The following is a 17098-nucleotide window of genomic DNA, read 5'->3' as shown; positions in this document are numbered from 1 at the left end:
GAGCCTGGATGTTCTGGGAGTCCCAGCTGTGGGGCAGACCACCTGGAGGGCGGCCCCAGTGCCACAGACTCTGTAAGCCATTGGAACCTGAGCTTCCAAGAGCTGTTAAATTGGCTCCTGGCTCCCCATCAGAGAGGCTGCTAAGGAGCCAGGAACAAGGACTGCCAAGGAGCCTGGTAGGTGACTAGCAGGAATCCAGGCTAGGTAGGTTTTTTTAAAATGCCTGGCTTCCATCTCTATTGTCATAGTCTCATGGAACATTTCAGTTTCAGTGATTTGCTATTTTCTGGTGTAAGAATGTTCCATTCAGAATTTTTCCAACCAGCTCTAGTAATCCTGTTCTGTCTCTTAAATTCCCTCTCCAATTTTAATTGGCTACAGCATTGACCTGTTGTGTTGTTTTAAACCTGTTGTGTTGTACTTATTGCTGTTACATGCTAGATGTGATTGCGTTACAGTGTTGGCTGTAAGAGTTTCTTTATACAGTTTGAAAAGCGCTTTGGGGTACTCAGCAGTGAAAGGCAGCATCTGTAGGGCACCTTAGTTCCAGCTAGCTGCAGAATATAAATTTTGTTGCACTTGGAAATTCTGCAGCAGTTTCATTTAGAATAAAAATATAAAAAATTAATAATGCAATCAGTATAGTAGCCCCTATGATTGTTTGTTTGTTTTTTATACTAAACTATCCACCATGGAATGCAGAGTGGGATTGAGTTAAGAACACTTGTTGGATATTTAAGTATTTGAAACAGTTAAGTGTGACATTTACACTGTCACTGTCAGAATTTACACCCCATTTAAATGAATGGAGCAATTCTAGCTTTTATCATTCTCTGCACCCTCAAAGACAAACCCCACATCCATTCACGTTTACAGGTTTTTCCTTCCCTACTGTTAGGATGAGAAATCCTTTTAAATGATAGCTTAAATTAATGGAGCACAAGTATGAGACAAGAAGTGAATTCTGCAGAATCCATGAGGCCATGACTCCATATGTAAAATAGTTTAATTTATAAATTGAAAAACCAGTTTAATGTTCCTTCTTACAATACAATGCTCCTCAGTTTAGACACTACTACAAGTTTAATACTTTATTCTGTGATTAATTCTTTATCTGCAATGCTGAATTTTAGGATTGGCCCCATGTGGCAACTGTGGCTATTCTGCCATTTAATAGACTCTGCTGTTCGGTTAAAACCTTTGGTATGCAACCAAAATTCTCTCCTTTATTTAATATCATCCCAGTATTACAATCTGTACCACTTTGGACTGTCTTTAAAAATTTCTGTCATTCTCTTGTATCCTTGAAAAAATTTAGCTTTAAAGAGGCTGTTGGAATTACCTTCAGAAGGTCTCTGCCAGATAGTGACGTAGGATATGCCTACACTTCCTGCAGTTTGAACTGTGCGGGTGTGAGCTGTGCTGTAACTCCCCTGTATGGATGCTGCAGATGTGAACTAGCAGGCTCCTAGTTTACATTAATATAATCCTCCTCAAACAGGGTTACATTAATGTGAAGTAGTAACCTTCTAGTTCACATCCACACAAGGAGTTACAGTTCAGCGCTTTGGTGTGCACTGCTGTTCACTCCCTCGTAGGCTGAACTGCAGGGCAGTATAGACAAGCCCTGTGACAAGTGTGAAGGTTGTTTTTTAGATTAACCCTTTAAAACAAATTCTATTCAGCTACTTCTATGTTCCCTTACTTCCGAAAACATGCTGTCCTTTGAAAAAGTGTTTAGGCATCAACAAGTTTTACTGTACTCCAGTTAAGGATCTGATAGGATATTGTAATTAACATTTTCTGTGTCACAAGTTCCTTTCTGCAAACGTGATAAGTATAATAAGATTGCATATAATTTAGCTTTATGCTATATTTGCATCTCGTGTGCAGTATAAGTGGGTTTGGTATAAACTTTATAGTGTATTTTAGAAAAAAGCCTTTGACTTTGTTAGCATAATTATTTCAGGTAACATATAATTTACCAATTGGTCTGCAGTACACTTGATAAATTCAAAGTTTAGTTGTTAGAAAATTTTTACAGGTTTTAAAAAAGCTCTTTAATCACTGCACTTTTTGTCATGTAAAATAGTTGTATAAAAATGACTGTTCACAAGTATATAAATCATTTGACATTGGTCTTTTTGTGGCTTTCCATAAGGCCTCTCGGGAGCAATGCACTCTCACATATTTCCTCAGGCTCATTTTGGTAGGTGGCCACATTTGATATCTGAGTTTCATGTGGCTAATTGTTTACTTTGTTGTGAAAACTTATTGCCAGCTTCCTGGTTCTCTGCATGTAAATTTTGAGTAAGCTGTTTTCCATATTTTAAAATGGAGTGAGCATGGATGTGTGGCACTTGGAAAAAATTGGCATTGTCTTAGTATAATTTTTTATTTGCATCAAGCAATTAAGTCATTATTGCTTACCTCCATGGTCACGTTAGTAGATGCTTACAACTTATTTGAGTAAATTCTTTGAAGCTTGCTTGTAGTAAGTTTGACACCTTTTGGATATCCTAAACCATTGTGACAAATTGTGCAATGGTGTTTGGGTTTGCTGTTTTGTCAAGCTGTTCACTATTAAATAGCCTCTTCTGTTGATGGTAATTTGTGAAAGTAATGTCAATGCATTCTTTGATAATTGTACTGTGTCAATTATCTGTTTACTTTATATCCCATACTTATCTTATTCTGTTTAATGGTTACTTAAATATATACACTCTCTCACCATTCCTTTCGTAGAATCATAGAATATCAGGGTTGGAAGGGACCTCAGAAGGTCATCTAGTCCAACCCCCTGCTCAAAGCAGGACCAATCCCCAACTAAATCATCCCAGCCAGGGCTTTGTCAAGTCTGACCTTAGAAGTTTTTAAGGAAGGAGATTCTATCACCTCCCTAGGTAACGCATTCCAGTGCTTCACCACCCTTCTAGTGAAAGTTTTTCCTAATATCCAACCTAAACCTTCCCCACTGCAACTTGAGGCCATTACTCCTTGTTCTGTCACCTGCTACCACTGAGAACAGTCTAGATCCATCCTCTTTGGAACCCCCTTTCAGATAGTTGAAAGCAGCTATCAAATCCCCCCTCATTCTTCTCTTCCGCAGACTAAACAATCCCAGTTCCCTCAGCTTCTCCTCCTAAGTCATGTGTTCCAGTCCCCTAATCATTTTTGTTGCCCTCCGTTGGACTCTTTCCAATTTTTCCACATCCTTCTTGTTGTGTGGGGCCCAAACTTGGACACAGTACTCCAGATGAGGCCTCACCAATGTTGAATGGAGGGGAACGATCATGTCCCTCGATCTGCTAGCAATGCCCCTACTTATACATCCCAAAATGCCATTGGCCTTCTTGGCAACAAGGGCACACTATCTCCAGACAATAGTTTACTTTTCAGTTAATCAAATGTGTTGATTTGGAATTAAATTTGTGCAAATTTTATACCAAAGAAAGTTAAATTAAAAGAATGGTTACACTCAATGCTGAATTAGAGCAAAAATGCCTGACATTTATGTTCATACCAAAAAGCTTTCTGTGTGCTATTTAATATTATTCACAGTAAACCCCGAAGGATTTAGTAATGGTTTTGTTGTTAGTCACACTGTGCTACTCTTACTCAACATTTCTCTGAAGACATGCCTGGTTTGTTCTACCTGGAATGTTCAGTAACAGTGAGGCAGATGAGATTTTTTTAAAGCATCACCTCAATCTTAAACTAAGGAATTCTGTGCTAGGAATTTTGTATATGAGTCTGAGCATAGTAAGAAGTTATTTTAAAAGAACACTGAAGATTGATTTTACAACTTTATCTCATTGTTTATAATTTCACCTTGGAAATTATAAACTGAAATTTTTCAGACCTAACATTTTCTTTCTTTGAACATACATGCTGTTTTTTTGGTGTTGCCTGTAAATACTGGCCTCCACATTAACTCTTTACCAGAAATAACTTTTGGAAGTACTTGAGTAGAAGTAAAACATGGAAAAGAATTCCATTGACTTTACAGATGCTAATGTAATCAAAAAAGTTGGACCCAGCCAACTTGACGGCGTTCTACTCGCAGTTTAGCTTTAATTTTTTTTATTTTGCATGTGTTTTATTTAATTTCTAGTGAGCAAATTAATTTAGTGTTACTGGAAGCTGAGACTAACCCGCCCAGTGGCTGTTGGGCGGGTATTAGAAAGCTAGCAAGATTCTTCTTAGTGGCATTGTAGTACATTTTGTATAAGAAATTACTTGTAAATTAAAAATAATTGAATGTTACTTCACTTGCCAGCGGCTACATTTGGCACAGCATCCATGAGCATGCCTGCAGGATTTGGAACTCCTGCAGCCTACAGTCTTCCTACTAGCTTCAGTGGCAATTTCCAGCAGCCTGCCTTCCCAACCCAGGGAGCTTTCCCACAACAGACTGCTTTTGCTCAGCAACCAAATGGTAAGTTCATACATACCAGAAATCTTGGTTAAGCAATGGGACTATGTAAAGGAAATTCCTTGCATGTAAGGAGCAGGCATGACAGGAGTATACCTTAATTGCTGTGTCAGTTGTGGTACATTGCTACTAGCAAAAAACATAGAGTATTGCATAGTCAAACTACATTTTAGCAATCCAAGACAATACTTAACTTCTAATGTACATTTTCCTTATCTTGGATCTTTTGGGATGATCTTGCAACTATATAATTGCAGGACTAAAGAACTTGGTTTCTTCATGGTCTTTTATGGCATGGTATAATCTTTGTCAAATGTCTCCAATTTTATTGCTATAACTATGATCGCTATCTCAAAATGATAGTGAGACTTTTTATATGGATTTTTTACTGAAACTTTTGTGCAGGGAAGGAGACTGTATGTGTCTGGAACTTATTACAACATATTTCCTCAAACCTTAAAAAAGAGAGAGGGCTAGAGAGCATAAAAGAAAATAGCCTAAATTATTTTTAATGAATTTTTACATGCAGGAAAAGGTCCAAAAAGAAAACTGTGCACTGGAATATAGTCAGGAAGGAATAACTTTGGAACCTTTAGAAATAACCACCCAACTCTTGCTTCCTTTTTTCAGTAACATAGAAGTAGCTACTTTGTTTTTCCTATTCTTTAACATTTTATATTAACACTGATTAATGCACTTGTAACTATAATTAATATTATAAAGCCCTATCTCTGGTGGTATTGGTTCAATAATATTTGTTGGTATTAGCTTTAGGGAGGCAGAGTATTCAGATTCTGAACACTTAAAAAGATGCTGTAATTTACTGTGCTACTGTACTGTTACTTTGTACGAAACGTGTAGTAGAAAATCACAATGATTTGGCCTTCCTTCTTCCTGGAAAACCATTAATAGTCCTGGCTTATAGCAAGGCTTGGAAGGATTAGGTTTTTATTGGTAAATGTTTATAAACATTGATATCCCTGTGTGTACACAAACTGAACAGAAATGTCAGTTAACAATAGAAATTTACAGGTAGGCAAAATAAGAAAATTGCTGCTTGAGAACTTATTTGAATTTAAATCCAGTGATTTAAGACTTTTGAATTAGGCTTGTTACAAGTGGACTAACATGAGTCATGTAAACAGCTATGATTTGTTGATTTAAGCATATTTAATTTGTATATTTTGTCATGGTGTTGACAATTTGTGTTTTAAGGGTTTACAAAGCTTTAATTTTTTGAATCGCAATATCTCTAATTTTTACAGCTGAAAAACTTAATTTGAACTTGTATTGTTAGTGTGTTTAGCATTTTACTCACCTTACGTGATGAAAATTTGTTTCACATCCATGTTCACTCTGATTACGTTAAATTGATTAGAAACTTACTAGAGTGTCATGTACTAGAACAACATTGGAGCGTTTTGGCTTAGAAACAGTCATGGGAATTCTAAAAACATGTTTCCATAGGAATTGAAAGAAAATTCATAGATTTATGTAAAACTTCAAAAGCAATTTTAAAAATTTATATTTAGAGAGGCTAAATTATGGACCGGATTTGTCCCAGTCCTGCTGCCTTGATAGACAAATTACCAATGTACTAAAACGTTTAATCTGTGTCACTGTGATGGGAGTGGGCTTATAGGAAATAGTCTTCTGCCTTTAAAGGCTTGGCCGCCATTATGAAGCTACTTCTAACATCTTTTATCTTGACAAGGTGCAGGTTTTGCTGCATTTGGACAGGCAAAGCCTGTAGTAACCCCCTTTGGACAAGTTGCTGCTGTTGGAGTATCTAGTAATCCTTTTATGGTAAGTGAGAATTATTACACAGTAATAGTAAATCTTACAGGTCCAAAAAGAGATGTAATCTACAATACATTTAATTTAGATACGCATGCAGCTTGATTTTGTTTTAAATTAGGGAACGCAGCATATGATCTCCAAATGCAATTCAGTATTCAGATGACATGGCATTGATAAGGCAGTTCAAAATCAGACCGAGGTATTTATGTACAATGATCTTATTAGGGGTGTACAGTAACACCTTGCTTAACGTTGTAGTTATGTTCCTGAAAAATGCTACTTTAAGCAAAACGGCAGTGGTGATTGTGAGTGGAAGAGGGTGGGATATTTCCCAGGAAATGTCTTACGGCTAAATGATGAACTAGCACTTGGCTGAGCCCTCAAGGGTTAACATATTGTTGTTAATGTAGCCTAACACTCTGCAAGGCAGTAGGAATGGAGGGAGGAGACCCAACATGGCAGAGAGAGAGAGAGACACACACGCAGACACACACACCCTGTGTGCGAGAAAGAGACTCACATTGTCCCTTTAAGTACAGACCCCACTTTAAGTACATTGCCTTTTTAAGTAGATCAGCAAGTTGAGACAGCAGCTGCTGCCAGCAAGCTTCCTCTCTCCTGAGCCGTGTCGTGTCCCGTCCCCCCGCTCTATGGGAGAGGGACACCCTAACATTAGCACGCCTCTTCCTTCCCTCTCCCCTGCCTCCAGCAAGCAGGAGGCTCCCAGGAGCAGCATGTGGGGGGAGGGACAGCTGAACTGCCTGGCAGTTGACAGCCTGCTGTACGGCTGCTGTACAGGGAACTTAGGGGAGCGGGGAGCTGATGAGGGGGCTGCCAGTCCATCCTGGTCCAAGCCCCACCAGCTAGCTGCAACAGGATGCTCTTCCTGCAAGCAGTGGACAAAGCAGGTGGCTGCCAAACAATGCCATTAGGGAGCATTGCGCAACTTTAAATGAGCATGTTCTCGAATTGGTCAGCAACATAACAATGAAACAACATTAACCAGGAGGACATTAAGTGAGGAGTTACTGTATTTTAAAATAAACCACCGAAAAGCACAACAATACATAAAGTATTAAGTAGGGCTGTCGATTAATCGCAGTTAACTCATGTGATTAACTCAAAAAAAATTAACTACGATTAAAAAAATTAATGGCGATGAATTGCACTGTTAAACAATAGAATACCAATTGAAATTTATTAAATATTTTTGGATATTTTTCTACCTTTTCAAATATATTTATTTCTATTACAACACAATACAAAGTGTACAGTGCTCACTTTATATTTTTTATTACAAATACTTGCACTGTAAAAATGATAAACAAAAGACATAGTATTTTTCAATTCACCTCATCTCTTTATCATGAAAGTGTAACTTACAAATGTAGATGTATTTTTTTTTTTGGGTCACATAACTGCACTCAAAAACAAAACAATGTAAAACTTTAGAGCCTACAAGTCTACACAGTCCTACTTCTTGTTCAGCCAATTGCTAAGACAAAAACAAGTTTGTTGACATTTATGGGAGATAATGCTGCCTGCTTCTTATTTACAATGTCACCTGAAAGTGAGAACAGGCGTTCCCATGGCACTTTTGTAGCCGGCGTTGCAAGGTATTTATGTGCCAGATATGCTAAACATTCATATGCCCCTTCATGATTTGGCCACCATTCTAGAGGATATGCTTCCATACTGCTGATGCTTGTTAAAAAAAAAAAATGCGTTAATTAAATTTGTGACTGAACTCCTTGGGGGAGAATTGTATGTCTCCTGTTCTGTTTTACCCGCATTTTGCCATATATTTCGTGTTATAGTAGTTTTGGATAATGACCCAGCTCATGTTCGTTTTAAGAACACTTTCACTGCAGATTTGACAAAACGCAAAGAAGATACCAATGTGAGATTTCTAAAAATAGCTACAGCACTCGACCCAAGGTTTAAGAGTCTGAAGTGGCTTCCAAAATCTAAGAGTGACGAGGTGTGGGGAATCTTTTCAGATGTCTTAAAAGAGCAATACTCCAATGCAGAAACTACAGAACCCGAACGACCAAAGAAGAAAATCAACCTTCTGAGGGTGACATCTGACTCAGATGATGAAAATGAACATGCATCAGTCTGCTCTGCTTTGGATAGTTTCTATCAGAACCTATTATCAGTATGGACGCATGTCCTCTGGAATGGTGGTTGAAGCATGAAGGGACATATGACTCTTTAGCGCATCTGGCACGTAAATATCTTGCGATGCTAGCTACAACAGTGCCACGCGAATGCCTGCTCTCTTTTTCAGGTGACATTGTAAACAAGACGTGGCAGCATTATCTCCTGCAAATTGTAACCAAACTTGTTTGTCTTAGCGATTGGCTGAAGTAGGACCAAGTGGACTTGTAGGTTCTAAAGTTTTATATTTTGTGTTTTGAATGCAGTTATTTTTTGTACGTAATTCTACATTTGTAAGTTCAACTTTCATTATAAAGAGATTGCACTACAGTACTTGTATTGGGTGAATTGAAAAATACTATTTCTTTTGGTTTTTACAGTGCAAATACTTGTAATCAAAAATAAAGTGAGCACTGTACAGTTTATATTCTGTGTTGTAACTGAAATCAATATATTTGAAAATGTAGAAAACACCCAAAAATATTTAAATGGTATTCTATTATTGTTTAACAGTGCAATTAATCACGATTATTTTTTTTAATTGCTTGACAGCCCTAGTATTAAGCTATAACATAAAAAGCAAATCTTTCTTACCAAGGTAGTGACAGGCTTTTGTTTGTTTTTTATTCCATCCAGAAACAGTACTTTGTTTTAGGGTTTGCCATGTGGAAAAACAGTTTGTGCATTTGATTTTTTTTTTTTTTTTTTTTTTTGCATTTGTCTGTTTTTCAGGCTGGTGCACCAGCAGGACAATTTCCAACAGGAAGCTCATCAACCAATCCTTTCTTATAGCCTTATAGACACTTTACCCAAAAGAACTCTTACGTGGTCACAGAACATCTCTGCGCCTCTTGCACTGTTGTCTTGTTTCACTGATCTTAGCTTTAAACACAGGAGAAGTCTTTAATAAAAAACCCTGCATTGTGTATTAAAACCACCAGGTAATATGTGCAAAACGGAGGGCTGTGTTAACATCCTTAACCTGTGAATTGGCAGGAGAAAAGTAGCGGTATCATGTATATTAAAATTGGCTAATAAGTAATTGCAGATACCACATTCGTTCTGCTGCAGTACTGTACATATTTTTTTCTTAGAAAATAGCTATTTGTGCATATCAGTATTTGTAACTTTAACACATGGTTATGTGAAAAATGTTACTGAGGAAATAGATCAGCCACTTTGAGGTGCTGTTGTATCTCTTGGAATGAATTACCTACATCATTTTAACCATTGCTACTGGAAGTCATGAAGTCAAATTGGAGGTTTTGTTCATTCTCCAAAATGTTTTCCATTCCTAAAGAGCTCTTCTATTTATACATGCCTACATTCTCTATAATGTAGAGGGATACCTGTCTGCCTAATAAAGCTGATCATGTTTTGCTACAGTTTGCAGGTGAAAAAAATAAATATTAGGGGAAAAAAAAAAGACTACGTGTATTCTTGCTGCTGTGCAGTAACAAATAATGGGTTGAAATGTAAGCAGTGTATGTACTTGTATATTGGTCCATTCATGAATACTTAAATAAAACAAGGTAAACAAAGTGAGTCTGCAGGTTTTACAGGTAAATTTGAGGACAAAACTTTCACACAATTCATCAAGTCAACTTAATTCTGACTTGTGACACTGATGTCAGTTCATTTATCTTAGGGGAGGGCAAACTGAGGGCTGAATCTGGCCCGTCAGGGCTTTCAGTCTGGCCTGCGGGATTGCCAGCCACCTGTGCCGCTCCTGGAAGTGGCCGGCCCCATGTCCCTGTGTCCCCTGGGGGTGGGAGGGCAGAGGAGTCCATTCACTGCCCTCGCCTGCAGGCATCGCCTGCCCCCCGCAGCTCCCATTGGCTGGGAATGGGGAACCGTGGCCAATGGGACTTCAGAGGTGGTACCCGCAGGCAAGGGCAGTGCGTGACAGAGCCACCTGCCCCACCCCACCCCAAGGAGCCACTGCCAGACATGCTGGCCACTTCTGCCTTAGCTGCCTTAGCTCTGCTGTGCACTGCCACCCAGGAGCTGCTCGAGGTAAGCGGTGTCAAGCCGGAGCCTGAACTCCCCCTGCCACATCTCACACCCCTCCTGCACCCCTTGCCTTGAGCCCCTTCCTGCACACCACACCTCCTCCCACACCCAGCACTCCGTCCTGCACCCCAAACCCCTGCCCCAGCCCTACATTCATGGCCCTGCATACAATTTCCCCATCCAGATGTGGCCCTTGTTCCAAAAAGTTTGCCCACCCCTGATTTATCTCCTTATAATACCAGATCAAACTTATGTAAAGCCTTTATGTACAGGTGTTCACTAGGTGTTAGACTGCTGCACTGTTTGTATTTCTAATTATGCATCACTAACAAATACTAAAATTTCTTCAAATGTGGAAGGCTCCATAGTACTTAATTGTGAAGGTGGATAGTGGAAATGTGGAGTAACTTTTTTTAAAATGAATGTTTAGAACCACTATTTTGGAACTTAGGGATGGATTCACAAAGAGGATGTAGGAACTCCTAGGTACCAAGTAGAATTCACAGACCTGGGTTAGGTACCCAGCTCCCCATACAATGCCTGGGGAGAGTTAGGCACCTAAGAAAGGGATTCTCAGAAGCCCACAAACTGAGTGGAGAGCTGCTTAAGTTAAATGCAGAGGAAACAGGCAGGGCTTGGGGTCCAGATCCACAAAGGGACTTAAGTGGCTACCTCACATTGATCTGCATCTTAGGTGCCTGTCTCCACGTGGGATTCTCAGCTGTGAACTCTCTCCTGGAGTTAGGGCTACCAAATCAGGTAGAGGAGGAATTTGAAAACATGTGTTCCGCATCCTAGGTGAGTTACGAACTGACGAGTCAACCACACACCTTATTTGACACCAGAGGTACGCAATCAGGCAGCAGCAGAGGACCTCCCCCCACCCCACACACACACACACAAAAGCAAGTATAGTACTGTATTAAACTACTAAAAAATATACAAGGAAAGTTTTTTAGAAAAAAAGATTTGAGACAATGTAAGGAAACTGTTTCTGTGCTTGTTTCATTTAAATTAAGATAGTTAAAAGCAGCAATTTTCTTCTACGTAATACAGCTTTGAATCATTACTAAGTCACTGTTCAGTTATAAACTTTTGAAAGAAAAACCATAACGTTTTGTTCAGTGTTACAAACAACCTCCATTCCTTAGGTGTTCGTAACTAAGATTCTGCTGTTCTCGCTATTGGCCCTGATTTGGCAAAACACAAGTACGCATGCTTTTTAAGCCCACATCATCTCCCCATCCCCGGGAGGAAAAAGGGAGAAAACCACACATGGCAAATGCTAGTTGTGTTGCTTACTGTACTTCTGGAAGCACTCAAGTGATGGCAGTATAAAATTCTGAGTAGAGTAAGTCCCGCTGACTGCAGTGGGACTAAAACACATATTTAGACTGCTGAATTTTAAGTCCTTTGCTGGGCTGTATGCAGAACTCCAGTGAAAACTAAGGCCTGGTCTACACTGCGAGTTTGTCGGATTTAGCAGCATTAAATTCGAATTAACCCTGCACCTGTCCACACAACGAAGCCATTTTTTCAACATCATGGGCTCTTAAAACCGATTTCTGTACTTATCCCCAACGAGGGGATTAGCGCTGAAATCGACATTGCCATTTCGAATTAGGGTTAATGTGGACGCAATTCGAAGCTATTGGCCTCCAGGAGCTATCCCACAGTGCACCATTGTGACCGCTCTGGACAGCACTCTGAACTCGGATGCACTGGCCAAGTGTACAGGAAAAGCCCCGGGAACTTTTGAATCTCATTTCCTGTTTGGCCAGGTGAGCTCATCAGCACAGGTGACCGTGCAGAGTTGTTCAGCACAGGTGACCAAGCAGTCCCAGAATCAAAAAAGAGCTCCAGCATGGACCGAACAGGAGGTACTGGATCTGATCGCTGTATGGGGAGAGGAATCTGTGCTATCAAAACTACGTTCCAAAAGACGAAATGCCAGAACATTTCAAAAAATCTCCGAGGCCATGAGGGACAGAGGCTTCATCAGGGACGCAACACAGTGCCATGTGAAACTTAAGGAGCTCAGACAAGCGTACCAGAAAACCAAAGAATCAAACGGACACTCCAGGACAGAGCCCCAGACATGCCACTTCTATGCTGAGCTGCATGCAATTCTAGGGGGGGTTGCCACCACTACCCCACCCCTGTCTGTGGACTCCGATGATGGGGTACTCTCCGCCGTGCCTGAGGATTTTGCAGATGGGGAAGATGAGGAGGAGGAGGAGGACGAGGCTGGGGAGAGCACACAGCACACCATTCTCCCCGACAGCCAGGATCTTTTTATCACCCTGACTGAAATACCCTCCCAACCCAACGAAGCTGGAGAAGGGACCTCTGGTGAGTGTACCTTTTAAAATATAATACATGTTATAAAAGCAAGCGTTTTTAATGATTAAGTAGCCCTGAGGACGTGGGATGCATTTGTGGCCAGTACTGCTATTGGAAAAGTCTGTTAACGTGTCTGGGGATGGAGCAGAAATCCTCCAGGGACATCTCCGTGAAGCTCTCCTGGAGGTACTATAAAAGCCTTTGCAGAATGCTTCTGGGGAGAGCAGCCTTATTCCATTCTCCATGGTAGGACACTTTACCACGCCATGCTAGTAGCAAGTAATCTGGTATCATTGCATGACAAAGCCTGGCAGAGTATGGTCCCGGTGTTTGTTGGCATTGAAGCAACATCCGTTATTTATCTCTCTGTGTTATCCTCAGGAGAGTGATATCGTTCATGATCACCTGGTTGAAATAGGGGAATTTAATTAAGGGGACATTCAGAGGTGCCCGTTCCTACTGGGCTGTTTGACTGTGGCTGAAAAGAAATTCTCCCCGCAGTTAGTCACGTGTGTGTGTGGGGGCGGGGGAGGGCATTGGAGCTGAGCTGTTCGCATTTGGCTAGCAGGGATCTTCCCTGATACCAGCCAGGCGGTGGGGGGAGGGGAAGAGCGATCATACCAGAGAATTGGATAGGGGGAGGGGGTTAGTTTGGTTTCTGCTGCTGCACGTTAACAGGAAAACTGCAGCACTAAATGGCCAACTCAACGGGCTTTGCTTGGTATGGGAAACGAGGGGGCTGCTGTTATGAAGGTCGCAGAAGCCGAAAGACTATGGCTTACCATGGCCGCCTGCAAGCTGAACTCTGTTGCCCGGCCCTGCGTGTGTGATCTCTAACACCAAAGCCACAGGCACTCAACATAAGATGCAAAATGCGACCTTGTACCAAAATCACATGTGCTATGTAATGTGAATAGTGTTGTTGTTCACCATGAAAGAGTATAGCCATTGTTCTGTAAAATATCTTTTTAAATACTTCACTCCCTTTTTTTCCTCCAGCAGCTGCAAATGTTTCAAGCCTCCGTCCCAAAGGCTATCTCAGATAAGGCGGCGAAAAAAATGCACGCGTGATGACATGTTCTCTGAGCTCATGCAGTCGTCCAGCACTGACAGAGCTGCGTAGAGGGACACAACAGCAGCGTACAGGACGGTGGCCGATGAATGTGAGGAGAGGTGGTGGCAGGAAGATCAGAGGAGGTAGGAGACAACGCTGCGGCTACTGCAGGATCAAATGGACATGCTCTGGCATCTGGTGGAGATTCATGAACGGCAGCAGGATCACAGACTGCCGCTGCAGCACGTGCTTAACCGCCCTCCCTCCTCCCCAAGTTCCATAGCCTCCTCACCCAGACGCCCAAGAACGCAGGGGGGGAGGCTCTGGGCATCCAACCACTGCACCCCAGTGGGCAGCCCAAGCAACAGAAGGCTGGCATTCAACAGGTTTTAAAGTGGCCTTTTCCTTCCCTCTTACCCTCCTCCCACACCCCACCCGGGCTACCTCGTGAGTTATCTCCCTGTTTTTATAATCCGTTAATAAAGAATACCTGTTTTTTAAACGATAGTGACTTTATTTCCTTTGGAAGCAAGCTGCGATCGAAGGGGGGAGGGCTGGTGGCTTACAGGGAATTTAGAGGCAACCAAAGGGGTGGTTTTCATCAAGGAGAAACAAACAAGTGTCACACAGTACCCTGGCCAGTCATGAAACTGGTTTTCAAAACTTCTCTGATGCTCAGCGCTTCCTGCTGTGCTCTTTTAACCGCCTTGGTGTCTGGCTGCACGTATTCAGCAGCCATGCGATTTGCATCAACCTCCCACCCCGACATAAACGTCTCCCCCTTACTCTCACAGAGATTGTGGAGCACACAGCAAGCAGCAATAACCATGGGAATATTGGTTTCACTGAGGTCTGAGCGAGTCAGTGAACTGCGCCAGCGACCCGGTAAACATCCAAATGCACACTCTACCACCATTCTGCACTTGTTCAGCCTATAGTTGAACGGTTCCTTACTACTGTCCAGGGTGCCTGTGTACCGCTTCATGAGCCAGGGCATTAAGGGGTAGGCTGGGTCCCCAAGGATAATTATAGGCATTTCAACATCCCCAGCGGTTATTTTCTGGTCTGGGAAGTAAATCCCTTCCTGCAGCAGTTTAAACAGATCAGAGTTCCTGAAGACGTGAGCATCATGAACCTTTCCCGGCCATCCCACGTTCATGTTTGTGAAACTTCCCTTGTGATCCACCAGTGCTTGCACACCATGGAAAAGTACTCCTTGAGGTTTATATACTGGCTGCCCTGGTGGTCCGGTGCCAAGATAGAGATATGCGTTCCGTCTATATAGCCCCACCACAGTTAGGGAATCCCATTGCAGCAAAGCCATCCACTATGACCTGCACATTTCCCAGAGACACTACCTTTGATAGCAGCAGCTCAGTGATTGCGTTGGCTACTTGCATCACAGCAACCCCCACAGTAGATTTGCCCACTCCAAATTGATTACCGACTGACCAGTAGCTGTGTGGCGTTGCAAGCTTCCACAGGGCTATTGCCACTCACTTGTGAACTGTAAGGGCTGCTCTCATCTTGGTATTCTTGTGCTTCAGGGCAGGGGAAAGCAAGTCACAAAGTTCTATGAAAGTGCCCTTACGCATGCGAAAGTTTCAGAGCCACTGGGAATCATCCCAGACCTGCAACGCTATGCGGTCCCCCCACTCTGTGCTTGTTTCCCGGACCCAGAACTGGCGTTCCATGGCATGAGCCTGCCCCATTAACACCATGATCTCCAAATTGCTGGGGAATGCAGTTTTAGAGAAAAGTGTGTTCATGTCCTCATCACTACGCTTCTGTTGACTCCTAGCCTGGCTTTTCAGGTGCTGGTTCTGCATGATACACGATAATGTGCGAGGTGTTTACAATGGTCATAACTGCTTCGGTGAGCTGAACGGACTCCATGCTTTCTGTGCTATGGCGTCTGCTCCTGCTCGGGCAATCCAGGGAAAAGGGCGCAAAACGATTGTTTGCCGTTGCTCTGACAGAGGGAGGGGCGACCGACAACATGGCTTACAGGGAATCAAAATCAACAAAGGGGGTGGCTTTGCGAGAAACAGAATGGCCCCCTCAAGGATAGAACTCAAAACTGGGTTTAGCAGGCCGTTCATTTCATGGGGGGAGGAAGGAGAAAATGAATACAAAACAAATCTGGTCTATTTCTTGTTTTGATCCCCTTCATCTATCTTTATACATCTTGCTGGCAGCAGACTGTGTAGTATGACCGCTAGCCATCATCCTCTCCTGGGTGCTCGGCAGAAGACGGTGCAGTATGACTGCTGGCCATCGTCTTCTCCTGGCTGCTGATTAAAAGACACTGCACTAGGACTGCAGATAGGACTGAATCGCCTTGAGACAAAACTTAAAAGGGAAATGACCTGGCTGAGTCACTCCCATGTTTGCCCAGGTGTCCCGACCTCATCGAGGTCAGTTAAAAGAGCATCCTGGACTACATTGATGATGATTACCAGCCATACTGCACTGTCTGCTGCCAAAAGGCAATAAGCTGCTGCTTGTGTAGCAATGCAGTACCGCGTCTGCCAGCACCCAGGAGATATACGGTGACGGTTAGCTGAGCGGGCTCCATGCTTGCCGTGGTATGGTGTCTGCACGGATAACCCAGGAAAAAAGGCGCGAAAGGATTGTCTGCTGTTGCTTTCACGGAGGGAGGGAGGAAAGGGGGGCCTGATGATATGTACCCAGACCACCCGTGACAATTTTTTAGCCCCATCAGGCATTGGGATTTCTACCCAGAATTCAAATGGGCGGAGGAGTCTGCAGGAACTGTGGGATAGCTATCCACCGTGCAACGCTACGGAAGTCGACGGTTGCCTCGATACTGTGGACACACTCCGCCGACTACATGCACTTAGAGCATTTGTGTGGGGACACACACAATCGACTGTATAAAAACACTTTCTACAAAACCGATTTCTATAAATTTGACCTAATTTCGTAGTGTAGACATGACCTAAGATAAGTATTGGGGGCAGGATTATGCCCTTGCGTGTTTGTTTCTCAGAGCTGCAATTGAAGAGGGTGAGTGAGGGGTTATACCTATTTGAAAATGAGGGGTGGGGGTGTGTAAAATCTCACATTAAAACCCCAGAGCATGAATAACGAGTCACATTGCAGTATTGACCAATACTTTTCTTAGTCAGAGGTTAGCTTCCTCCTAATTCATTGCCATTCAGCGAAACATGTCTAAAAAGCAGTATCAAGGTATTTAAGCTACAGGAATGTTGCCTTACTGGTTGTAACCTGTTTGTTCTTGTGATCCTTGTTCCTTAATGCTCAGGAGC

The 17098-nt window shown here is 42.3% G+C and overlaps 1 protein-coding gene across 10 annotated transcripts in view; it reads left to right on the top strand.

Annotated features, from left to right (window-relative positions):
* Positions 1-9821, top strand: part of AGFG1 (ArfGAP with FG repeats 1) — a 69078-nt gene extending 59257 nt beyond the window's left edge. For 3 of the 10 annotated variants that reach the window (XM_077827338.1, XM_077827333.1, XM_077827336.1), the window contains 3 exons: positions 4280-4438; positions 6150-6241; positions 9128-9821. In XM_077827338.1, coding sequence (XP_077683464.1) covers positions 4280-4438; positions 6150-6241; positions 9128-9187 — 311 coding nt within the window. In that variant the 3' untranslated portion in view covers positions 9188-9821. Of the gene's footprint in view, positions 1-4279; positions 4439-6149; positions 6242-6353; positions 6694-8090; positions 8819-9127 lie in introns of those variants that run through there. The other 7 variants (XM_077827332.1, XM_077827331.1, XM_077827330.1 and 4 more) reach the window with 4 other exon arrangements.
* Positions 9822-17098: the final 7277 nt, after the last annotated feature.

The sequence above is a fragment of the Eretmochelys imbricata genome, chromosome 9 (genome assembly GCF_965152235.1).
Source record: "Eretmochelys imbricata isolate rEreImb1 chromosome 9, rEreImb1.hap1, whole genome shotgun sequence".
Taxonomy (NCBI): Eukaryota; Metazoa; Chordata; order Testudines; family Cheloniidae; genus Eretmochelys; species Eretmochelys imbricata.
This window is presented reverse-complemented; position numbering and strand designations above follow the sequence as displayed.